The 18,872-nt window shown below is 48.3% G+C and overlaps 2 protein-coding genes across 2 annotated transcripts; one reads left to right on the top strand and one right to left on the bottom strand.

Moving 5' to 3' along the window:
• The first annotated feature begins 108 nt into the window (after positions 1-108).
• On the top strand, positions 109-5,410 carry trmt2a (tRNA methyltransferase 2A). The gene is made up of 13 exons (XM_076997967.1): positions 109-243; positions 422-770; positions 1,118-1,428; positions 1,768-1,876; positions 2,077-2,258; positions 2,833-2,947; positions 3,059-3,174; positions 3,339-3,450; positions 3,669-3,791; positions 4,049-4,124; positions 4,260-4,376; positions 4,602-4,698; positions 4,926-5,410. The coding sequence occupies exons 2-13, from the start codon at positions 435-437 to the stop codon at positions 5,140-5,142; spliced, it is 1,911 nt and encodes a 636-aa protein (XP_076854082.1). The 5' UTR covers positions 109-243; positions 422-434; the 3' UTR covers positions 5,143-5,410.
• Positions 5,411-6,412: 1,002 nt separating this feature from the next.
• Positions 6,413-18,860, bottom strand: dgcr8 (DGCR8 microprocessor complex subunit). The gene is made up of 14 exons (XM_076997964.1): positions 18,703-18,860; positions 16,999-18,006; positions 16,355-16,517; positions 15,953-16,095; positions 14,000-14,309; positions 12,196-12,393; positions 11,891-11,992; positions 11,062-11,160; positions 10,772-10,854; positions 10,512-10,612; positions 10,145-10,251; positions 8,816-8,943; positions 8,087-8,200; positions 6,413-7,884 (listed from the first exon to the last, which is right to left on the bottom strand). The coding sequence occupies exons 2-14, from the start codon at positions 17,671-17,673 to the stop codon at positions 7,801-7,803; spliced, it is 2,307 nt and encodes a 768-aa protein (XP_076854079.1). The 5' UTR covers positions 17,674-18,006; positions 18,703-18,860; the 3' UTR covers positions 6,413-7,800.
• Positions 18,861-18,872: the final 12 nt, after the last annotated feature.

Here is an 18,872-nt window from a genome sequence, read left to right as displayed (position 1 = left end):
AATTACTACATAAAAGCAAACATAAATAAATAAAAACGCCAACAAAAAACGCAATCGACATTTATTGTACCAGGATTAAGTTTGATTTGGCTCGCTTTTCTGTCAAGCGCTGATCCGGCCACGTGGGTCAGTTTGGATGGAAAATGGCAGCCTGCATGTGTCGGTACACTGTCGTGACGTTCTCTCTGTAGTTCTTATGCTAGATCCTTTAGCAGTTTAATTGTTGCAAGACACGGATATCAGGTTTGTTTTCCGTTTCTGTAGTCAGCGAGGAGTGGTTATGCGTGTCATGTAATGCGGATAATTCGTTTTGTTTAGTGTTATCTCTGTGGTTCTGCTAACAGGCTCAGAGTATACATCGGATCAGAGAGACGGAGGAGTCTGCATGTATGTGGACGTGCTAATTCTCAAATGCTTCTAGCTTTCAGATCATCATGGCAGAGTTGGCTGTTGACCGCTCCAATGTAGATGATTCATCTCCAGGTCCTGTGGAAGACACAGGTACCGAACCTGAAATCCAGGAGCCTAAAACCCAGGAGACTCATCCTGAAAAAGAGGGCAAGGCAGAAGAAGACGGTACCTCCAGCGTCTACCGTTACATCAAAGAGGATCTCTTCACCTCCGAGATCTTCAAGGTGGAGATCCAGAACCTTCCTAAGTACATCAGCTTTAACGAACTGAAGAAGTTCTTGAACAAGCATGGGCCCAAGCCGCACAAGATTAAGCTTTTTGGGAAGAAACCTTTCGCCTTCGTCACCTTCAAGAATGAGGTTAGCAGTCTGAATGCCTTCTACACCACACGTGTTCTTAAACTACACCCTTACACACAATCTCAATGTGTCTCAGTGTGATTAAACTCACCAACATGGTCCCAGGTGCCACTGTACTTTATACTGTTGTCTCTGATGTACTGTATAATGTTTTTACCTGATTGAGCTCTGTGCTGAACTTTCCTGCATCTCTATTTTGCTTTTTTTTTTTTTACCAAATAATCTGTTTGCGGCTCTGCAAGCTTGAATGTCTATAGTTAGGATGTTATGTTTATATACACTGTATGTTCAACATGAGTGGGCGGGTGTGTGTATAATGACCGAAGTGAAATGGGTTTGACCTGAAGGAGGAGAGGGACACGGCTATGAAGCAGGTGCACGGCATGCAGTGGAAGGGCAAGGTGCTGAGCGTCCGCCTGGCCAAGCCCAAAGCCGACCCCATCCTCAGGAAACGCAGGCAGGAGGAGGAGGGCGGGGCCACAGCCGGAGGAGAGCCCGCCCCCAAGAGGCCGAGTGCTCACGCCCAGGCCGGAGAGGAGGACGAGCCCCTCAGCACCCAGATCGCCAACGTGGTCACGCCCCTGTGGAAGGTGCCGTATGAGGATCAGCTGAGACAGAAGCAGCGGGATGTGGAGGCCGTCCTGCAGACGCTGGCCAGGTGGGGTTAGTGCTCCAGGTGGGGTTAGTGCTCCAGGTGGGGTTAGTGCTCCAGGTGGGGTTAGTGCTCCAGGTGGGGTTAGTGCTCCAGGTGGGGTTGGTGCTCCAGGTGGGGTTAGTGCTCCAGGTGGGGTTAGTGCTCCAGGTGGGGTTGGTGCTCCAGGTGGGGTTAGTGCTCCAGGTGGGGTTAGTGCTCCAGGTGGGGTTAGTGTTTGTATTTTAGGGCCTGCAGGTCAAAGATTCATCAGCTGGCTGTAGAAATCACTCTCTGTATTGGAATCTATTTGGGTCATTGTGGTCATATTAATGTCTTGTTTTTGTTTGTTTTGGAAACGTTCAGGGAAATTGGGAACTGCAACAAAGCGATGCTGCCCTGGCTGTTTGTGCAGAAGGACAGGAACAGTGACCTGTGCTGCCCCCTGGAGGCCATCAGACCTTCACCTCTGCAGGTACGATGCCTCATTTCATAAAGGAGCGCAGAGGTGAACAGGAACTGGATCAGTCGCCTGTTAGAGGGGCTTGGTCATGAGGTGTTAGGTTCAGTCACTGGCGGGGTGCTCCCCCTCCTGTAGCTCAGCTAGGAGTGGGCCTGCTCGGTCCGTCCTGAGTAGAACGCCGAGCCATGACTGGACCGCGTCTCACCCCGCAGACTGAATATCGTAACAAGTGCGAGTTCGTGATCGGGATGGGTGCGGACGGGGAGGACAAGACCGTCGGCTTCCGCTTAGGAAAGTACAAAGGTGGTTCGTGTGCAGTGGTGAGTCCTGCAGACACCATCCACATCCCCCCCGAGGCCAAGAGCGTCGCCCACGCCTTCCAGCAGTACGTCAGGTGTGTGTCCCGCAGTACGTCAGGTGTGTGTCCCGCAGTACAGCAGTGTGTGTCCCGCAGTACAGCAGTGTGTGTCCCGCAGTACAGCGGTGTGTGTCCCGCAGTACAGCGGTGTGTGTCCCGCAGTACAGCGGTGTGTGTCCCGCAGTACGTCAGGTGTGTGTCCCGCAGTACGTCAGGTGTGTGTCCCGCAGTACGTCAGGTGTGTGTCCCGCAGTACGTCAGGTGTGTGTCCCGCAGTACGTCAGGTGTGTGTCCCGCAGTACGTCAGGTGTGTGTCCCGCAGTACAGCAGTGTGTGTCCCGCAGTACAGCAGTGTGTGTCCCGCAGTACAGCAGTGTGTGATACATTCACTTGTTTTGTGCTGTGTCTTTTTCACCAGACTAATACAATTTTAATTCCTGTCTGTAAGGGATTTTCCTTCAGGAAAAACTGCCTGAAGGTTTAAAATCTGTCTTAATTCTATAAACAAATATTAGCCATAATCTTGCAGAACGTTTTGTTGAGTGAAGGTTCCCCACTGAAGTATGGAAAACCAGCCCAATAACATCATAATCACTGCTTATGCATACAGGACTAGTCCATACGGCGTGTACAGTCCAGAGACCTATGACGGCCACTGGAGACAGCTGACTGTGCGCACAAGTAGAACAAACCAGATCCTGGCAATGGTCTTCTTCCATCCACAGGTGTTGTGTCTGTTTGTTTGTGTGTGTGGGGGAAGTGAAAGGTGCTATATAAATGTAACTTCTTTGCCTTATAGTTATAGTTTTTAAAAATGTTTAATTTCCTAAACTTAGAAACTATCAGAAGAGGAGCTGGAGTCTCTGAAGGACTCTCTGCGCCTCTACTTCACAGACGGAGCCGGGAAAGACAGTGGAGTCACATCTCTGCACTTTGTGAGATCCGGGCAAAGGTAGAACTCGCAGCGTCAAACCGGAGGGGCCTCCATATGGGATTAAACCTTGTGTCAAGCCACCAATGGTGGATCGACGTTGCACATTATTTTAAGTCTCGGCTAAACCCGTTCCAGGAAGTTTGGTTTTAGTGACATGCTCGTCTCTTTTTCACGATGAACAGGACATCTGCAGGGACGGAGGACCTGCCCTGTGAGCTGGTGGCTGGAGATCAGTGGATCCACGAAGAGCTGCTTGGCCTGAGATTCCGCATTTCTCCTCACTCCTTCTTCCAGGTGAAGCCGGGCTTACACTGTGTGATGTGCGCACTCACTGGAAGGTGAAGTTGGTCAAGAAAAACACATCTAGCTTCCGGAGACTTTTTCAGGGTCACTACAAGCAGCGAAGCAGCATGTTAACGCGTCCGAACTGGCTGAGCCGACGGCAGACGGACACGCCGTGTCCTGTTTGCTGTGTCGTGAGGTTGTGACGGTGCCGTTTCTCTGTGTTCCAGACGAACACGAGGGCCGCGGAGGTGCTGTACTCCACCGTGGGGGAGTGGGCAGGACTGGACGCCCACACCACCCTGCTGGATGTCTGCTGTGGCACAGGGACTATCGGTATCTCCCTGGCCAGGGTAACCCCACCTCCTTGTCTTTAAACCTTGAACCAGCATATACCAGTGCAGTGGACCTCCATCCAGTCCACATGTTTGCTCTGTTCCAGCTGCTAGCGCATCTTGGCCAGGTAATGGAGAGCTCTGTGGCCCATGATTACCTGGTTCAGGTGTATGACGGCTTGGAACAGAACAAACACCTTGGCTGACTAGGAGCACCCAAGGCCTGGACCAACACCCTCTGGCATAAATGACCGTTCCTCTGGTGTGTCTAACAGAAAGTAAAGAAGGTGATCGGAATTGAACTTTGCCAAGAAGCTGTGGACGATGCAAAAGTGAACGCTGAAGCCAACGGTAGCAAACCTCGCAATAACTAACAATAAATTCGCAAACCTCGCAATAACTAACGATAAATCGCTAATTCTGAAACCGTCAGACGCTTGTCTAACAAATGAACGTTCCCTCTCCCCTGAACTGCATCGATGTTAGGCTTGACCAACGTTGAGTACCACCGTGGCAGGGCTGAGGAAAAATTTCCCACCGTGCTGAACGCATTGGTGTCTCCCAACATCACGGCCATTGTTGACCCCCCAAGAGCAGGACTTCGTAAGAGCTTATTGTCCTTAATAGTAATATAATGAAACTTTTGAGCACACATTTTCATACAGTAGATTCTAGTTATAAAATTAGAATACTAAAATGATGATAAAATGCAAATTCTTTCAATTTTGCTGCTAGGTATTAGACCTGGGTTGTTTTTGGTAAAAATTGTCAACTTTTTAAATACTTTTTACACGAGTTTCATTCATCTGTGTTATGTCACTACCCCAGATTCCAAAGTAATTTTGGCAATAAGAAAAGCGGAGCATCTGAAGAGGCTGGTGTATGTAGCATGCAATGCTAAAGCAGCCATGAACAACTTCATTGAGTAAGTATCAAGAAGTTAACGTAGACTACGCACTTCTGCCACACCCATGCACCCAAAACCACATAACTCAAGAGCGTTTAGAATTGCTTTAATGGGGACTAACATGTAACACAGTTCTGACCTCCCTCTCTCCATCTGTATCTCTTCATTTTGGGAGTTGGCTGGGAAGAGCGTTTGAATTTGAAGGATTCTGACGGTTTGAATGTTTGTTTTCCCTGTGCCGACAGCTTGTGTCGAGCTCCCTCTAACAGGGTGCGAGGGGCCCCTTTCCGCCCCGTCCGTGCCACCGCGGTCGATCTCTTCCCCCAGACCGTCCACTGCGAGACCGTCCTGTTGTTCGAGAGGGTGGACTACAGCTCCAGCAGCCCCCCGGCCACCGAGAACAGCAGACCGACCACAACGGAGACCCCAGAATGCCCCAGTACTGTGGGAACACGGCCGTGACCCCGCCCCCATCTGAACATCACCCCTCTACGTATTGGGGGTTATGAATCTGCTTTCTAAGCAAAGTTTGCCTTGTTGGGAGGTTTTGCACCACGTTGTGTTGAATGTGATGAGAATGAGGGGGTTCTGGGTATTGTTAAAGTGAATGTTTCGCTGTAGGACAGCGATATCCGGTGGAATCATTTTTGTTGAAAAAATTGCTTTAATTTCCTTCAATAATCCTTGTGTACAGAAACATTAAAGTAATGCAAAAAGAGGAGAGACACCACGCCCACGTGTAGTCATGACCAGTTTATTTGTATTAAGAAACCGATGTTGCTCAGCGTTCATCACATAAGACACTTCATTTCATTTTTTTTTAGGCAGCGTTATTCCGATGCCCAAACATACAGGAAAAAACAAACAAACACACAAAAAAAACAACAATAAGGGATATAAAACCCATGTTCAGGCAGAAGAGCAGCAGGTTCTCAAAGCGGTTCTGCCCCACACGGCAGCCGGGGCGTGTTTGGAGAAATGCAGGATGCAGTCAGAAAAAGCACGCCAGCAAAAAGCACTCGACGAGATCACAGTGCACTGGGGGGATGGACTGAGATGGAGGGAGGGAGGGAGGGAGAGAGGGAGGGAGGGAGAGAGGGAGGGAGGGAGAGAGGGAGGGAGGGAGAGAGGGAGGGAGAGAGGGAGGGAGGGAGGGAGAGAGGGAGGGAGGGAGGGAGGGAGGGAGGGAGAGAGGGAGGGAGGGAGGGAGAGAGGGAGGGAGGGAGAGAGGGAGGGAGGGAGAGAGAGAGAGAGGGAGGGAGGGAGGGAGAGAGGGAGGGAGAGAGGGAGGGAGGGAGAGAGGGAGGGAGGGAGGGAGGGAGGGAGAGAGGGAGGGAGGGAGGGAGGGAGGGAGAGAGGGAGAGAGAGAGGGAGAGAGGGAGGGAGGGAGGGAGGGAGAGAGGGAGGGAGAGAGGGAGGGAGGGAGAGAGGGAGGGAGGGAGGGAGGGAGAGAGGGAGGGAGAGAGGGAGGGAGGGAGGGAGAGAGGGAGGGAGGGAGGGAGGGAGGGAGAGAGGGAGGGAGAGAGGGAGGGAAGGAAGGAGGGAAGGACGTTCACTATAGTTTTGTTCTAGCACTTGTTGCATTTTTTTTACCCCTTCGGTTTTTCCCCACACCTACATGTCAATAAGTTTTTATTCTACACAGCAACTTACAGTAATTCTAGAAAAATGCGTAAGACTCCCAAACTTTGGTTCATATAGTTTTCTACGATATTGGATCTGGTGCGATTGAGTTTTGTTTGTGGTATTAAGTACCTTGTTTTTGTTTTGTTTCCTCTGGATTGCATTTTTTAAAATATACTAAGAAATAGAAAACTAGAGTCAACTGAATGCACACAGGCGACCGTCACAATAATGGCACACGGCACATTCAAGTAGGACAGACGAAGGAAAAAGCAGCTCATGCTTGAAATGTCTGGTCTCCTGTCCAAGACGTTCAGGTTAAAAGCTGGCAAAGTCCCGCACCACTGCCGCCCGCCCCCAGCTCCGCCCACCTCCTGGAACCAGGTGCTGCCCAAGCCGAACGCAGCCTACAGAGGAGCAGGACGAATACCCACACCGGCTGCAGAAAAGGATCGAGTACCTAAACCAGTATGAGCAGAATAAAACTGGGGGAGAACAAACATTCCTGTCCACAACCCTCATCCACAACCCTTCTCCATAACACTATAGGAGTAAACTACTACAAGCCCTTAGTGCTCACAGATTCTGGGCGGGGCTGATGGATAGAAGGGAGGGGCTGCCTAGCAACAGCATTTGGCATTTGTTGCCATGACCACTGATATGTATTATTATTCATCATTGCAGATTCCTGCTGCCACACCCTGAAACCACAAAAAGGCAGTTAGCTTAGTGTGTCCAGTTCGTTATCCCACCAGTGAAATGAAACTATGGTGTTGCTTTCTTCGGGATTTTGGAACAGCCGACTAGTTAGGTGGTGAGGGAGCCAACACTGCCACACATACACCCCCACCCCACCCATGCACCTGTAGTCCTACAACCCCTACAATCGGCTAGAGTCCACACACAGCAAAACACTGCACCACAGCCTCACAGCACATCAGTAAACACACAACTTCATTAAAACCAAAGAAAGGGCGTCTAAAATAAAGCACACCGGTTGCTCAGCAGCCTAATATTGTTTCTGATCGGAAAGAAAAACCTCAAATAATGTCTTTTTTAATAAAGAATCTAAAAGCCACAAAGCCTAAAAATACAAATGCAAGCAAATACTTATTTGGACATTTAACTATTCACTCTAAATCATGGTCATACACTTCAGTCATCATTGAGGGACTCATCTCAGTGAAGGTCCACCTGAAACTAGCGAGACAGACCATGTTCTTCTGCTCTGTCATTACTAATCTGATGGGCTCACCTCCCCCCCGTACCCTGAAATATGGACCTCAGGAACAGCGCAGTCGGTAAAAATGTAACTAGTATTGCCATTTTCGCCAGAAGCTTAATGCATAATTCAGACTTCAGTAATGGTGAGGCGACCACTGGCCAGTGCTTTGTGTTTGGAAAATTCAGTGATGGGAAGGTGATTGTTTTCTTGCGAGAACTGGGACCGCTGTTCAGTGCTTTTGATTGGCTGGATCAGCAGGTTGGTGGGCGGGCTTAGACGTCCACAGTGCACAGGGGCTCGCTGCCCGGCTGGGCCGACTCCATGACAGTCATCTTGGGTTTCTTACGCGTCTCCTCCTTTAAAGACACAAATGTTCAGGAACGTTAGGCGAATCGCACAGCACACCACAGCACAACAGAGTTGAGCGTCTCACTCTTGTTTGACAAAGCTCACATCTCTCCAACCATCTAACTCATTGACTCAACACAAGCGGTGTTGATCTCCAGTGTCAAGTGTTGTGTGTTCTAGGAGTGTTGGCCTCGGGGCTTCAAGACGTACCCTCTCCTTGGCCAGCTTCCTCATCTCCTCCTGAAGTTTGTTCAGAATGTGCAGGTTTGGCTTGTTCTTTTTGGCGTACTGCTGAAGTTCTATGACACTCTTGTCAGAATTTTCCTGAAGGGAAGAAACGAGGGAGAGGAGTCGGTCAGACGAATGATAAAAGTCCCGGTGCTGTGGTGAGTCACGGATCAGACACCGAGCTGACAGTTACAGCCCGGTAGGTTTTACTGCAGCAGCCCAACAACGAGATGCATTTTTCACACGAGTGTCCAAATGGTGGCCGGGGCAGACACGGTCAAGAAGGTACCGCCCCCTTCCCAGTACCTTCCTGACCATCTTATGTGAAGCCACACCCCCTCCCCAGTACCATCTTATGTGAAGCTGCTCCCTCTCCCCAGTACCTTCACCATATAAAATGAAGCCCCTCCCCCTCCCCAGTACCTTCACCATATAAAATGAAGCCCCTCCCCCTCCCCAGTACCATCACCATATAAAATGAAGCCCCTCCCCCTCCCCAGTACCTTCACCATATAAAATGAAGCCCCTCTCCCTCCCCAGTACCTTCACCATCTTAAGTAAAGCCCCGCCCCCTCCCCAGCACCTTCTTCACCATCTTAAGTGAAGCCCCTCCCCCTCCCCAGCACCTTCTTCACCATCTTAAGTAAAGCCCCGCCCCCTCCCCAGCACCTTCTTCACCATCTTAAGTGAAGCCCCGCCCCTCCCCAGTACCTTCTTCACCATCTTGTTGCTCTCTCTGCCGTACATGCGCAGCAGAGAACCCCAGTTCTTCACATGAGGGTGGAGCATCTGAAGAATCTTCTGAGAGGCCAGCTGTTTACCCACACGCTTATTCTTACCTTTAACACACACACACACACACACACACACACACACACACACACACATTCTGGCTTTCAAATGATGCAGTTTCATTTAAAAAATATGAAATTATCTTTTAAAGATATTTTATGTTGTAGCTTTAATATTTTTAAACAGCAAACACTATTGCCCAATTGTCCCGTTGCTAATTAGCATAATTTCATGAGGACAATTCCAACATTCAGTAACGTGATCCAGTGTAGAGGTCTGCACGGGACTGCTTTTTTAATCCCGCTCCCGTTTTAGACCCGCTCCCGCCAAAAAAATCGCTTGTTTTTATCCCACCCCCCGCCCGCCACATACACATTTCTGTCGCCCCCCGCCCGCAATCCTAATATGAATTGAATTAATTAGATTTAGTACTTGAAATGTTCTTATGTATTTATTAATACAGCATTATAGCGATGGATTGCACTGTACCATTTCTTACCACAGTCCAAACACGTGCCGTCATGTGACGTACACCAACACCTTCTGACATCTATCACAACAAGCACGCACACCTCGCGCGAACGGCGGAGGCATTTATACTTGGCGATTGATCGCGATATAATACTTAATTTGTGTCCATTTACACCCCCCCCCCCCCCCCCTCCTCGGTCAACAATTTAAACTCGCCGCCATAGTGGCACACTCATTGACTGGACATGTTAAAGTTGGCACTCCATGTCTCAAAGGTTGCCGACCCCTGGTCTACAGTTTCTGCCATTTCTGTATCAAAATGACAAAATGACGCACACTTCATGTTCACGTGATCAGTTGCTTAGCCAATATTTTGAATTAGTTTATTGCTTACTTACTGAATGATTAGTTGTTTTCGTCCAGTTCCTTATGCATGGAAATCATTGCGTTGTTATTATTATAATTTTCTAGACTATTAATTTGCGGGATTTTTCTACATGTATATGTGGTCCCGCTCCCGCATCGCCTGGACTAATTCAACTCCCGCTCCCGCCAATAACAATTAAATTCTGTCCCGCGCCGCAAGACATTCTGTCGGGATTACCGCGGGAGTGCAGACCTCTAATCCAGTGCAGAGCTCGGTCCACACACACGCTGAACACTCCTGTTTCCATCAGTCTCGTGCTGAGCAGCATTTTGGGTTTGGATACATGAATACAGAAGTGTTAAGTGTAACCGTGGCACCCGTTGCTATACTGGTGTTGAGTGTGTACTCACACCAGCCGCGGACGCTATGCTTCCCACAGGCCATCACGTATTCACTCTTCTGGTTCTTGCCTGGGATCACCTCAAACTTGATGCTAGTGTCACCCATGCCGTGGTTTCTGTGGACACGCAGGAGATTAAACGAATTGTACCTCTTATCTCAACGAATCAGACTCTATAATTCCTTACCTCAGTTAGTCAGACTCTATGAAGACTTCCTTACCTCAGTTAATCAGACTATATGTGATTATATATATGTCAGACTATATGACATATATATATATATATATATATATATCTCGTTATTTCTACTTATTAATCAGACTCTATAAATCCCTCTTGTTGTTTCTACTCATCAGACTCCATGAATGCCTCTCACCTCTTCAGGCACTCGTGAAGTATCTGGTAGGGGGAAAGTAACCCTGCTTTGTTGGTCAATTCGTAGACCCGCGAGTCTTCAATACTGATATGGTTAAAATACTGTGGAGAGGGAAACAACTGTTACAATGCAGAAAAATGAACATAATGAATCTATGAACACTATGAATCTAATCATAGTAATAAAGAGTGTCGGTGTCGCCTTCAGCTAAGCTGTGTGTGTGTGTGTGTGTGTGTGTGTGTGTGTGTGTGTGTGTGTACCTCCAGCTCATCACCATCCACTGGCTTCTCTTCAGACGTCTGCTTCACAAAGTCGGGAATGAGGATCTCCAGCGTCGCTCGAGCTGTCCGGGGGAACGAACAGAACACGAGTAGGTGGGCGTGGTCGGGACAGAACACGAGTAGGTGGGCGTGGCCAAACACAAAGTTGTCCGGTGTGGGCGGGACAGAACACGAGTAGGTGGACGTGGTCAAACACAGAGGTGTCCAGTGTGGGCGGGACAGAACACGAGTAGGTGGGCGTGGTCAAATAAGTGGGCGGGACACCCTACCTGCTTTGTTCTTGGCCAGCTTCTTGCTGCTGGCTGTGCCCGTGCCGTACGTCACCCCGTCGATAATGACGGAGGCGCCGAAGGGTTCACTCGGGTTTTCTGGAGGGGGAGACGACAAGGAGCATTAACAACACACATGCATGTTAACAGAACAAACACACACATCACAACACACACATGTACATTAACAGAACAAACACACACATCACAACACACACATGCACGTTAACAGAACAAACACCACACACATCACAACACACACATGCACGTTAACAGAACAAACACACACATCACAACACACGTTAACAGAACAAGCACACACAACACAACACACACATGCACATTAACAGAACAAACACACACATCACAACACATGCACGTTAACAGAACAAACAGCACACACATCACAACACACATGCACGTTAATAAAACAAACACACACAACGCACACATGCACATTAACAGAACAAACACACACATCACAACACACATGCACGTTAACAGAACAAACACACACATCACAACACACACATGCACATTAACAGAACAAACACACACATCACAACACACACATGCACGTTAACAGAACAAACACACACATCACAACACACACATGCACGTTAACAAAACAAACACACACAACACACACATGCACATTAACAGAACAAACACACACATCACAACACACACATGCACGTTAACAGAACAAACACACACATCACAACACACACATGCACGTTAACAAAACAAACACACACATAACACACACATGCACATTAACAGAACAAACACACACATCACAACACACACATCCAGCTCTGGCACTCACCACATTCAAAAAAGTTGTAAACTGGTCGAACTTTGAGGACACGCTGCATATATTCATGCAAGATGCAAACCTCTGATTTCCCATTAGGATTGATGACAAACTCTAAAAGGAGACAAGAGGACAAACATCAGATTAAAACACACACACACACACACACACACACACACACACACACACACACACACACACACACACACACACACACACACACACACACACCACAGCATCACTTCTGCTCCGCGGCAGAAACACTGTACACTGGGTGGGACAATATACACCATCCTGATGTCTCGAAACCTTCCAACCTTTCTTAGTGGGAGCGTCCTGCACAGACAGCGTGATGAGCTTCTGATTGGCTGGTAGGATGGGCCTCTCTGACTCCGCCTGCTTTCTCTTCATGTCCCTGTTGAACTGCCGACGCTCCGCCCACGTGCGGAACTTCTTCACCGTCACTTGTTCAAAGTCGAAGCATTTTTCTAAATAGTTACGGAACTCCTCGATGTCTGCAGAGAGTCGGGAGAGACGAGAGAGTCAAGCCTGCTCACGTGGGTGTGTGACGCAGTTTCTGACACCACATTTGACCCGCGACAGAAGAACCGAGGGCACACAAACATGCTCCTAGGGACATGCAAACAGGTTAGTGAGTCAAAGAGTGAACACACAGGTAGATAAACGTAATAATATATACTCCACTCCAAGAAGAATTTTTTATTCCTTCTTTTAAGGCTCAATAAATTTCAACTTAACTAAGCTAAAAGTCATAACACACATAAATATTACATCACTGATGGTGCATGCTAAAATCAGAACACCCTGCAGCATGTACATTCATGTGGATTCAGTAAAGAGGCTTGCCTATGGTGTTAAGCTGATAGACTATGGTGCCTATGGTGTTAAGCTGATAGACTATGGTGCCTATGGTGTTAAGCTGATAGACTATGGTGCCTATGGTGTTAAGCTGATAGACTATGGTGCCTATGGTGTTAAGCTGATAGACTATGGTGCCTATAGTGTTAAGCTGAGACTATGGTGTCTATGGTGTTAAGCTGATAGACCAGGCGTACTCAACTAAATTTGTCCGCGGTCCAATTTTGGCAGATACCTGTGACCTGAGGTCCGGGGGGGGGGGGGGGGGGGGGGGTTGTGGTGTTTTGTCCGAAACGATATGTGGTAGAAACACCCCTCAAAACAGGGGAATGAACATGTACCTGACCAATTTTAATGTTGCTATGTGTTTCAGATTTGAAAAGTGCTGGAATTTAGGTTAAAGTACTTTAAAATGCTTGAAATTGTAACTACTTGGTTTCACAACAAATCTGTCTGACTGAATAGTTCTCTTGTATTAGGTTAACAAATACGAGCCTCTTGTAATTCCAGGACGAAACATGAGAACGTGAAGACGTGAAGATTGGGCGTTTTTAAAATAAACAACCATTAAATAATGTGATAAAAAGCGAATTATTTCGAGTATATGTATAAATATTTAACTTAATTATGTTTAACATGCTGGGAAATATTGAAATGGACCTTGAAAGTGACGTACAAGTGCTTGAACTCCACCTTATAAAGGTGTATGAACCCTGAAAACGTGACTTTGTTCATTGCGCTGAAGCGCGGCGCGCGCTAAGTTACAAAATTCTAGAGGTGCACGACCTCGCGAACCGACAGCGCGCGAGGCACTCGCGCACACGCGGAGCCTCAGCGATTACGTTATTTTCGCCGCGCTGACCCTCGCGCCGCTCGCGAATCGTCAACCAGGTTTGTAGCCCGGGGGGGGGGGGGGGTGGCGAACGTAAGTTGTTGAGCGGGGTGGCAAACGTACACTCGTGACGGAGTGTTTTTTCAATAGCCCTGAAATAAATGTTACGGTTTTGTTTTGGTCCGTATCCAGTTAATCAGGAATGAGATTGGGTCCGGACAGGACTGCGTTCGGGTCCGGATCCGGACCGCGGTCCGCCAGTTGAGTACCCCTGTGATAGACTATGGTGTCTATGGTGTTAAGCTGATAGACTATGGTGCCTATGGTGTTAAGCTGATAGACTATGGTGCCTATGGTGTTCAGTGTTCAGGTGCGTCTACGGTCATGTTCTCCATGAGCTCCGCTCTTACCAACAGACTCGTCCTTGCACACCTCCACTTTGGCCTTGACCTGTCCCAGCGGGCCCTGGGCCGGGTCTCCTCCCTCGGGCCGTGCGCACACCGGCCCGGCCAGGTCCAGCGCGCGGTCCTGCTCCGCGGACGGGTCCGGCGCGGTGGAGTCGGGCTCCTCAACTCCCTCCAACACCGGGACCTCCTCCCTGGGCTTGAGCGGAGAGGCTTCGGCTGTGGGGCTCACCTCCCCGTTGAGGTCCCTCTCCTCCTGATCCTTCATCCTCTTATAGTGCAGGCAGGGAATGCTACTGGTGGGAGGGTCGTGTTTCTGAAACGCAGACCAGAGGCCCGTGAGCTCGAGGGTGAAGCAGTGTGTGAGGACACAAACACGCCTGCCATCTACACACAGCAAAATTAAACACGCTACGTGAGCAAAACGCTCAAAATGCTTTTACTGTGAACTTTACACTGTTGTTGCTGCGTTTAATAATACTGTTTTAATAATGGTGATCAGATTGGCTGCTCTGAGCGATAATGGTGGAATGTAAATAAATAAACAAAAAAAAACAAACAAAAAAAACAAATAAAAATAAAGCACATTCTCTGCAGGGTATGTGAGATACTAGGGCTGGGTATCGATTCAAATTCCAAGAATCGATCCGATTCCGATTCTGAAGATTAAGAATCGATTTATTTCGATTTAATCCGATTTAATCCGATTTAATCGATTCGATCCGATTCGATCCAATTCGGGGTTTAGTGTTATTAAAAATGTATTTATTTGAGCTGTTTCCTGACTATGTACAGAAGCAACATGTTAAAACTAGTATTATATCAATATTAATCAGCAAATAGTTACTGGTAGTTGGTAGTTACTGATGGCTGGAAGACTGGTGAAAAGGGTCATCATAAATCTACCTTCAAGAAAGGTAATCCAGGACAATAAACAGAGGACATCTTTGAGGTGTCTATATCTGCAACAGTGGACTCCTACTGGGACACTAACCAGTGCAATATTATTGATTGAAATAATTAAGAAGTCCCCCAAAAGCTGTTGCTACCAAATGCATTTTTATTTTAAAAGTGCTCACACTTAATTAACTGAAAGTATAAAATGTAAACGTGTATTTTTCTTTAAAGTAAGATTATAAGAACAGAACGTTACGGTCCCCGACCCCTCCCTGTTGGGCGTGTGTTAACGTTGTCTGCGTCTACTCGTCTGCGTCTGTGTATCTCCGTGGGTGCGGGTGCGTCTTGTGATAATCCTCACCTGTGGCTCGTCTCGTCATCACGTGGGGTTTGTGTGGTTTGTCTACTTAATGTGCGTTCGCGCAGCGTCCTGTGCTCGTTGTTTGAGTCACACATGTTCTATGTAAACGTGTTTTATGTGCGCTGTCTGCGCTTCGGTAAATGTAATAAACGTAACGATTTGGAAAGTGCAAAGAATTCTGTCTCGTCCATCGCATTGCGCCCAACGTTACAAGAACATTTTAAACTTTTTTAAACTGTAAAAACACTGGGTAAACTGTCAGTGACATGGACTCACTGTAAATAGTCACTGACACTGGATAAACTGTCCTTCTGTTTTTAGATTGCCGATTTGACTATCGTCGTTACCGTCACTGTCTGATGCCATGTTGTTTTACAGTTAGTTAGACCGAGCACGCCTGCGTGAATTCAGTGACGAGGCGGGGGTAAAAGTTCACAAAAAAATCGATCTTTGGACGTACGAATCGATTATCAGATCATCATATGCGAATCGATTCTGAATCGGAAAATCGATTTTTTCAACACAGGCCTATGAGATACATAAACATATAAACTAGTTTTACATGTGAAAAGGTATAACCTAGTCGTATATAACTAGTCATAATCTATAAACTTGCACCTCGGATCATCACATCAGTTACGTTCACCGCTGTGGTAAAGGACTCCTGGTCTTTGTGAGAATGATCCAAGCGGTCCGTTTACCCTGATGCTTCCGGTTCCGAGGAAATAAGGTCTGGACCAGGTGACGACCCTCGTCTCCCGGTGGAGGTAGACTGGAATGCCGGAGTTATGGAATGTCATGATCCACCCGTCAGGAAGAGGCTCCGTAGGTGGACGGCCACGGCCTACGCATATAACAACAAATACTTCACATTGTGTGCCAGTTTACCAATCACAGAATAAGCCTGGACTAAACTGCAGTTTCAAAATAAAAGTCCCATTCAGAACTAGCCTTAATCTTAAAATCTGTGCCTACAAAACGGCCATTAGTTACACAATATAATTAAATGTGGAAGTGAACTATTTTATAGTGGTTTAATCAGCACAGAAGTGGGACGCAGTAGCAAGCAGCCCACACTGGAAGCACAGGTTAAACAGACTCACTCTTCAGCACGGTCTTGATCTTGGTCATCATGGGCTGCACCCCTGGCTCGCCGTCTGATTGGTGGTCGCTGTCGACGCCGTCCTTGTCCTCCGCCAGACGCATCTTCTTGGGCACAGGCATGCCCTCCTCCAGCAGCGCATCCACATCGTTATCAAAGTCCTCCTGGAACAGAGAGGGTGTTAGTGACAAGCCCACCCCAGCCAATCAGAGGGGTGGTTAGTGACCAGCCCATCCTAGCCACCCAACCTATTACAGGGGTGTTTAGTGACAAGCTTATCCCAGCCTCCCAATATATTAGAGTCCAGCACAACCACCAAGCCAGAGGGCACATAAATGTCATATCCACCCCAATCAGGTTTTTTGCCGATTGACACCCACCACTCCACATGTAGGACAGTATGAGTCTCTAGTTTCTGAATGATGGTGTTTTAAGGTGTCAGTGTCAAGGCACAAATGACACAGAATATCAGCACATCAAACCACAGCTAAACACGTAGTGTAGAACTGTACTAGTACGCGCTGGAGTAACGGTGTAGCATTGAACCGTTTTACATTGGCGAGATGGGGTGGGCGGGGCAATGCTGCCAAACGATTTCCCACTAATTTACCAATTAGCAGTCAGTACAAGAAGCCTTCCACACACCTCGTAGGAGTAGCCGAGGTCCTCCTCGGTCACCTGCTCCCGCTGAACGATCATCTCTGACGTGAACTCACTCGGCTCCCCGTCCTCCGCTTCCAGAAAGTTCTCGCCGAACTCCTCCAGCTCGTCCAGCACCGCAAACTCCACCTTGTTCTCCTGGTCGGCCTCTGCGTCTTCGCCCTTCCTGTCCGGGTCTGGGCTCCCCACGTCTGAGCTGGTCTGCCCCGCCCCCCCGTCTTCGGCATCATTCGCCCGCCCGTTCTTTAGCTCCTCCCCCTGTCCTATCTGTCCTACACCCGTGTACAGCACCTTCCTGTCCTTGCCCCTGCTGCTGTCTCCGCAGAAGCTCACGCTGATCTTAACGTCACGCAGGAGCTTAAGGTCGGGAAGGAACTTGGCGAGGGGGGGCGCGTGGCGGGCAGTTCTAGGGCAAAGGTTGCCAGGTTTGTCGGCTGCACCGCGGCTGCTAAAGGAGGCGGAGCCCTTGGTGAGGAGGGGCATGTCCCTGTCCTCGGCCGGTGCCAGGGGTCCATCACCACCAGAGCCAACGTCCATTTCCTCGGCGTCACTGGACGTTTGCAGGGGAGGTGGTGGAGAGGTACTACATTCACCCTTCCCTGACTCCCCGCCATCGCAAGGCTCCACCGGCAGAGGAGGCAAAAACTCACTCACATCCATTGTCCACTTTCTAACAATAACGGAACCTCTTTGATGAAATTACTAAAGGAACGAGCAGGGTATTTTTGGAGATAACTGCCTCACGTCTTACTAAAGCCTAACCAAAAGACAACAGCCTAAATACACACACAAGAACGTCACACGGCTCAAAATCGCTCATGTGTAGATCATGGAGTGTTGGATTTGCTAAGCTGACTACATTGTTCTTTTCATTAATGTAGACAGCTTTTTAGAAATCACTGTCTCAATTATTGGAAATCACAATGCACTCAGCTTAAACCTCGCAGGCGCCTAAGCACTGTCCATCCTCCAAGGACGAGTCTCCTGCCAGAGCTGGAAAGTTCAAAGGAGAGGAGAGGAGAGAAGGTGTCAACAGGTTACAGGACAGGTCCATCCAGTTATCAAGCCACTGCCGTAATGGTGGAACTGCCTTCTCATATCATTTTCATACAATACGTTACTTGTAACTTGAATCGCAGCGATGCTGATCAGAAACTATTAGCCATCTATCTTAAACAAATTAGCTAGACAGCACTAAAGTAAATAACTTGGGGCATTCATTTCATACAAGCATATGAATTAATTAACTGTAGGGCTGCCAAAATGTATTTGAAAAGACAAATGATGGATCTCGACCCTTCTTGCACGTTTTAGCCAGTTTGCCAGACAGACAGATGTCATCTAGGTAAAAAAAAAATGTGCCACAAAATGTCAAAATTCGCTGTTCGGTTTTGATGATGAACACATCGGCTGCAGCTAGCATATGCAGTCGCCTATCACGAGATCTCATTGTTGTTAAAGCAGTGAATATGGAGGTAATGTCAGGACACCCAGCGCCCCACTGAAGCTGTGATGTGTGTGGGCAGCTCTCGCTGACATTACCCCACACTCACGAACACGGAGGCGCGACCGAGACGTGCTAGCGAGCTAACCAGCTAATCCCACCGATATCACCAACACGGTGACACCACTATTCACCAGACTACGTGTCGACGGCGTGTTAAACGCGCCCGGCGTGCGTTTACCCACCTATCTGTATAATAACGATTATTTCTTCACGCGATCACGCCGATTTTTTTCCGCTCCGCAACGTTCAGGCGGCCACCTCCTTTCTCCGCCATCTTCTAACGCCCAGGCGCTACGGCGCGCTCGGTCCCGCCCCTTTGCCGGCGTCTCCGCCAACGCGATTGGTTGACGCG

Source organism: Brachyhypopomus gauderio, chromosome 3 (assembly GCF_052324685.1).
Source record: "Brachyhypopomus gauderio isolate BG-103 chromosome 3, BGAUD_0.2, whole genome shotgun sequence".
Lineage (NCBI taxonomy): Eukaryota > Metazoa > Chordata > Actinopteri > Gymnotiformes > Hypopomidae > Brachyhypopomus > Brachyhypopomus gauderio.
Note: the sequence above shows the minus strand (reverse complement) of the source record. Positions and strands in the feature narration are given on the sequence as shown.